This window comes from Festucalex cinctus, chromosome 15 (assembly GCF_051991245.1).
Source record: "Festucalex cinctus isolate MCC-2025b chromosome 15, RoL_Fcin_1.0, whole genome shotgun sequence".
In the NCBI taxonomy this organism is placed as follows: Eukaryota; Metazoa; Chordata; class Actinopteri; order Syngnathiformes; family Syngnathidae; genus Festucalex; species Festucalex cinctus.
The window spans coordinates 7,165,522-7,172,696 of record NC_135425.1 but is presented as its reverse complement, the minus strand read 5'-3'; the positions used below and the strand labels follow the sequence as shown (position 1 = coordinate 7,172,696).

Here is a 7,175-nt window from a genome sequence, read left to right as displayed (position 1 = left end):
TGTATGAGCCTTTGGGGATGATTTTAAATGTGATTTTTAGTAGATTTATTTTGATATAAACCGGAATAATGACATTTGAAAGTATGTCACACAGAAGTGATGTCATCTAGCAGCAGCCAATAGAAAATCACCTTCGGATGACGTCGCTCCCATGGTGTTTTTTAAATATTGCGCACAAGTAATACACATTTTTTAATACTAACACTGAAACTAATAAACTAAAACTAAGCATTTTTTTTTCAAAGAACTAAACTAATAAAAACTAACAGAACCACCCTGAAAACTAATAAAAACTAACTAAAATTAAAAATTCCAAAATTATAATAACCCTACTGCCATATTACAAATAAATTGGTTTATATACTGTAGCAATTTTCTAAATATGCAAAAGCACAAATAAATTATTTGTACAATTTTTAGGACTAAACACAATTTCTCTTCGTAACATTATGTGGCCCTTGCGTCCTTCTGATTTTCTGGATGTGGCCCTCAAATGAAAAAGTTTGCACACCTCTGGCTTAAAGGGATACAAGAGTCAAGACTTGTGAAAAACTAACCAGCTATTCTGTGAAATGGTTCATGTCAACTCTTACCTGAAAAACTAGGGGTGTGAATTGCCTAGTACCTGACGACTCGATCCGTCTCACGATTCATAGGTCACGATTCGATTCGATACCGATTAATCCCGATATGAATTTACAAGTCGATTGTTGTGATTTTTTTTTACTCAATTTAGAAAATACCATTCAGTAAACGTGTACATGTACACTGTAAGATGTGTATGAAAATGTATTATTTATTGATCTCAAACTTCAGTGTTATAACTGTGAGCCACTGTATTTAACAAACAGGTTGTAACCTTTTTCATGTTAGAAAAGCATTGAAATAAAGTAGTAAGGCTTAATGTTCCATTAATATAACATTCTTCCACGCTTAAGGTGTGAAAGTTAGACGTTTTGTTGATGATTTTTCCATCAAAAATGGATGTTAAAAAAATCGATTCGGCTGCCTATTGAATCGATTCGAGAATTGTGTGCTGTAGTATCGCGATATATTGCTGAATCGATTTTTTTTAACACCCCTAAAACTGTCAAACTTTGTGGGCGTGTTTGCGCTGGTATATCATCAGCACAATATCATTATTGAATATGACTTTTAACGTGGAGTAAGCGACAGGTGCCATAGATGGAGCAATTTTCGGTGCTGCCAATGGACGCAGCAGTGCATTCTTCAGTGAATTTGGCCCAGAATTCTTAAAAATGCATGCATTCATTCATTTGACAGCTGGACAAAAGAAAACCGATACCACCACCACGGACGTACCTGCACAGAAGACACCTGGAACTAAACTGCAAACGATTACACTGCGGACTTTGTTATTCTTTTTTATATCCTCCACAGCCTCCGACATCTGAAAGAAAGTTTGAATGCAACACATTTATCATGAAATACATGATAGACATATTCAAACATAGTTGCCCTCTTCTCAAATTATATATCTATTTTTGTTAGGGCTGGGTTTAAAATATCGATAAATCAATATCGTATCGATATGCCTTTTCATGTCTCAGTATCGATATAACAGCTGTACCTGGCAGTTCACATCACCCCCTGTTTTTTTCCTTTTCTTTTCACTCACAAACACGCAGACAAATTAATGAACAAATTAATTAATTAATGTGATGTGTATTGCGCACAAGTCTGAAGGCAAACGCAGGAGCGGAGCTCCGCCGTAACGTCTCTGCGTGAGCCTGACGCAGAAGTATACTGAGAGGCCTTTACACGGTCTCCCGGTCTTCGAGAGTGCGGCGTGGCTAACGCTAGCAAAGGTAAGTGCAAGCACACCATGAAACAACAAACTTGAGCTATATTTAGTGCCGGGGGAAACATTGTGACATGCACCAGATCTGAGTCAGTTGACAGGCTAGTTTTTCTTGCAAGGAATTTGAGTTTAATTGCAATACAAGGTGCTGCTGATTATTTTTAAGCTGTTGATCTTGAAGTTCTGTTATATACAAATGTTATTGTGAGTTGAGTTGTATTTTTACACATGTGGTAGAATACTGGATGTGTGGTTTACAATACCAGTTTACAATTGTTAGAACTACTTACTTGTGGCATTTAAGTTATGCAAAAGCTATGAGTATTTTTTTTTGCACAAGATATATATGTGACATTTAAGTTGAGCAAAAGCTACGAGTAGTATTTTTGCTCAAGCTATGTATGTAGCATTTAAGTTGAAAAAAGGCTATGAGTAGCTTTTTTTGCACAAGCTTTGTGGCATTTAGGTTATACAAAAGCCATAACTAGTATTTTTTTGTGTAAGCTATGTATGGCATTTAAGTTGAGCAAAAGCTGTGAGTAGCTTTTTTTTTTTTTTGCACCATCTATGTGGCATTTCAGTTATGCAAAGATATGAGCTGTCAAACGATTAAAGTTTTTAATCAGATTAATCACATCTTAGAATTTTGATCAATCATGATTAATCACTGACTTAAAAAGGCTTCCCGATAGTGTGATTAATCTGTGGTAATACAATGATTAATGCGATAATTTTTTGTGATTGATTAATTAGTTAACGCTTTGACTTTGACAGCACTAGTTAAAACTGATTAAAAATTAGTGTACGTTATTGTCTGAACATTTTGCACAAGATTGTTTTTTGAATAAATCAAACCTTGTTTAAAATTCTTTTTTAACTTTTGATTAAAATCGATTAAAATCATAATCGTCCAGAATGACAGGAAAGAAAAAAAAAAAAAAAAAAAAATCAAGATTTTATTTTTTGGCCATATCGCCCAGCCCTAGCTGTAAGGTTGACAAACACAGGAATTTACAGACATTTGATAAATACAAGAGGTAAATACAGAGGTACATACCATTTTCACCAGATTTTTGCTTATAGCATTTTTGGCTTTTGGTCGGTTTATCCCAACAACCACTATACCTGAAACACAAGGTTAAATCATGACGGAATGGAGGGCTGCTCGATTATGAAGAAAATATTAATCACAATTAATTTGGCAATAATTGCAATCACGAGGAGGACAATCAAAAACAAAGTCCGACTTGACCACCAGCAGGCTGGCATGGCCAATTTAGAGCGCCTCATTATTGTCTGTGTGCACGTCATGCAGAGAAAGGTGGGAGTGCGAGTAAGTCGGGTTTCTTTTTTTTTTTTTTTTCCAAGTCAAGACTTGAGAGCTCATGTATGGTCAGGTGCTTTGCATTAGCATGGCTGCTTTGAGTGCCTCATTTGCTGTGGTGTGGAAAGGCTCCATGACAAACCCAGTGGGCTCAAACGTAGTTATGTGCAGGCACACAAAATATGCTCAAAAAAGTGACATCCATTTTGCAAAGCTATAGGAATGGTATTTGATTAACAGTTGAACGGGGTGTGGTTTCTTTCACTGCATTCGGCGGACACGGCAACAGCGTTTGTGAGCATTAAAAAGGCATTGATTTTCACTCATTTTTAGGCTCATTTTATACACTTCAAATTTGGCTGTAGGGCTCTGCAATTAATCGAAATTCACTTACAATTTCAATTATTACACTCCACGATTAAAAAAATCTGCATCGGGGAAAAAAAAGTTATTAATACTAACGACGAACTTAAACTAATTTGAGTTGTTTAAATTTATACATTTGCACCCTTTTCCTATTTTTGTTTAAATAACTAATTTAATAAATTGTTTCATCCAAAAGAACTTGCATAATTATAGTGTTTCATTGTCTTAATATTTTTTGTTTTTTTTTTACATTGAAACATTTTTCTTGTTTGGTACCAAATAAATAAATGATCATGCTACTGCACAGTGCAGAAGTTGCACTCATACATTATTATAAATATGTATTATAAATTCTGTTTGGTCCAAAAGGAACTTATATAATTATAGTGTTTCTATTTTTTTTTATTGGTCTTATTTTTAAGTGCTTCACATTTTCTTGTTTTGTACCAAAATAATAAAGAATCATTTGAATAATTGTGATTTCAATTATTGCTGAAATAATCATGATTATTATTATTTTCCATAATCGAACAGCCCTATTTGGCAGGGTCAATCACAGCTCTGTGATGAGTCAAATGCAAGAGATATTTATTGAATTTTCACTTTAGAGACCTTATCTTCACTACTTTAACACTGTGCATTACTGCAAAATGAAAAACAGTAAAAACTTAGCAACTCAGTTTGTAAACACTTTTACTCACAATAACATTTTATATGAGAAAATGGCATTTTAATAACATACATTCACTGTTAGATACAAGTTTATGACTATTACTTTAGTCATATTCTACAAGGTGAATAACTTCTCACAAAATCTTTTTCTAGTTATAATTTCACTAAAGCATCGCTTTTAGGTAGTGATTAGTGAATGCAAAATGCACGTTTCGACTTGTTGGCGCAGCAGCAGCATATTCTGCAATGTTTGTGCGAGGACTGCACAAGAATTACATGCGAGCTTCTTTTACCGAGCATTTCACAGTGACAACTGTAAATAAATAAATAAATAAATACCAACATACCGTAATCTTCTCCGTCAAGATACCTCACGACCAAGTCGTCCTTTGCCTCCGAGCTGTACTGTCGTGCCAATGCGCCAAAGCCCACTGGAGGAAAAAATGATTTAGCGGAGCCGACATATCGTCTTGAAGCGAAGTAGAACGAGCCTAGCTTGCACGCGCTCTCACTGTCTGTGAAATGCACGCGGAAGGCTTGCGAAAGTGCCCTGCGTCCAACCAGGGCCGCCATATTTACGAAGCGTATCGTATGACTTTGAACTCTGACTTTAGTCACATGACTTCGTCACATGACACACTGCCCACCAGTTCAGAAATGATACGCAGGCACATGAAATAAACGAGTAATAATAAATGCCAAAACCAGAACAAACTATTATAGCCGCTAATTTAGTTATTTATTAACAAGGAAAACATTAATGCACAAAAAACAATTCAGACTGTTTCACTGAAAAGCTAGCACCGATAAATATTAAACAAAATAGTTTTTGGGGTGGGGGCTGTTTGTTATCTTCGTGAGGATAAGCAAACATTTTATTCCAAGGGTTGCATACAGAAAAAAGTGGCACTTTGACATCATTCACATTTAATTTATTTAATGCGCTAAACAAAAAAAACAACAAAAAAAACTGTATATATTATACAGTGCAGCATATGTTTATAATTTATGTTAAAATACCAAAGTAGTAAAGCGGGAAAACAGATTTTTGGGTGGCCACTGGCCAGCAGCCCTGCAAAATCTGCTCGTCCTCGTACGAAAGTGGAGCAAACAATCCCCCCCTCCCCAACTGAATTAAAATTGTTTTCATCAAGAAGCTATGAATCAAAATGTTGTGAGCTACTATTTCAGTTCTATAGTAAATTTTCTTTCTTTTTTTTTTTGCTAATCTAGAAATGCTCAATAGAAAACCAATGCATTATTATTATTATTTTTATTACTGTATTAATATTTGTAGTAGTCAGCACCTCAGTATGCTGAGTTGTCAGACCGAATGATGTGTGATTGACTGGTGGAAAACGAGGAAATGAAAGATTACAATGCAGGAAACTGATTGTTCTTTTTTTTTTTGACACCTTGGGTAATAAGGATAAGCCGTACCGAAAATGGATGGATGGATGGATTGTGATAATATACATACTCTGACTGGATCTAATTTCTCTCAATTGCAACATTCCTAGCTCCTTAATGTTTCAGAGGTGGACTGGAAATTGTTCCCATTAAAACTATATTAAGAAGTATCTCAATTCGCTTAAATGTGCATTGAGGTGCAAGGATCGAATATCGAGGAGAGCTTCATTTTGGAGATTACGGCTGTGCCGCTGCCTTGCTTCTCCTGCATTTGGATCCATCTCTTGCCTGCACTCCACAACAACAACACGCCACAAATGTGACCCACTTTGTCTCTTTCCAACTCTACAAAACGTGAACCAGGAAATTTCAAATAATCCATGCACAAACTACAGAAATACAGCAGTAGTAGTTTGTGCATAGATCATTTGAAGAAGGGATTATTGTCTATAGAGGCATCTTCCTTTTTTGGCCACACGTGACAGTAGTGATTCGAAATTAAATTTCCTGCAGTGTGCAATTTCAAAATGGGTGTCGATACCAAACTGAGCGAATCATCCAGAATTGGAGGACTTATGTGTCAAATATGTCACCAGGAGATATCAAATAATCCATGCACCAACTACCACCCCTGTACCTAGTATATCATCCATATTAAAATGCTATTTCTTCACTAAAACCACTGCCAAAGTGGTGTTTTCCTCCATTCACCCATCTCTGAGCATTCCTGCCCATTATTGCTCTCCAAGCATCAGCCCCTCCCCACCCAATAAAACAACTGTGTCCTCACCTATAAGTGAAGACCCACCCCGTACCGCCTCTGCAGACTAAACAGCCCAACCACGGTGGGTGCAGGGCAAAGGGGTGTGGTTGACGGGGCATCTGGGTCCGTCGACCACCAGGCTAGTGGTGGAGGTCGTCGATGGGGTAAAGGGGAACCCAGTTGAGCCCAGGGCAGAAGGTCCAGGAGGACCCTGAAGTGGGGCCCGAGCCAACTCTGAAGGCCCAGAAGCATGGGCAGGTTTAACCCTGTCTATCGAGACAGTCTCAGTCTTACCATCGAAGTCAATGACAAGATCCTGATCCCAATGCTGTAAGACTCTGAACAGCCCATCATGCAGGGGGGGACAGTGGGCCTCGGTGCACGCCCTAGCGCACGAAAACAAACTCCGCCGTGTGCAGGCTAGGGGGGAAACGGAAAACGTGGGTGCCGTGCTTCGATGTATGGACCGGAGAGAATGTGCCAAAGGTCTCCAGCAGAGAGGAACATTTTCTGACGGATGACCAGGGCACCGTGGCCTCCGGGCTGAACTCTCCAGGCACACGGAGGACCTTGGATATAAACAAGTTCTGTAGAATAAGCCTGCAGGTCCTTGTAGGAACATCTGTGGCCGAGCATCACCCAAAAAGAGCCTGTCCACCCAGTTGCCATCCATCAAGCCTGCACATAGGTTGCTTTCATCGAACGGTGGAAGCGCTCACACAAACCGTTGGATTGGGAGTGATAGGTGGTGATGCTTCATCAACAGAACATCGGTGACAGCATTCCACAGCTCTGAGGTGAACTGAGGCCCCTGTCAG

General features: G+C 38.1%; 1 protein-coding gene across 1 annotated transcript in view; it reads right to left on the bottom strand.

The window, feature by feature from the left end:
* Nucleotides 1–4,802, bottom strand: part of auh (AU RNA binding protein/enoyl-CoA hydratase) — a 16,085-nt gene extending 11,283 nt beyond the window's left edge. The window contains exons 1-3 of the mRNA XM_077498159.1: nucleotides 4,532–4,802; nucleotides 2,880–2,947; nucleotides 1,324–1,411 (exon numbers count right to left, since the gene is read on the bottom strand). Coding sequence (XP_077354285.1) covers nucleotides 1,324–1,411; nucleotides 2,880–2,947; nucleotides 4,532–4,757 — 382 coding nt within the window. The 5' untranslated portion in view covers nucleotides 4,758–4,802. The remainder of the gene's footprint in view (nucleotides 1–1,323; nucleotides 1,412–2,879; nucleotides 2,948–4,531) is intronic.
* Nucleotides 4,803–7,175: the final 2,373 nt, after the last annotated feature.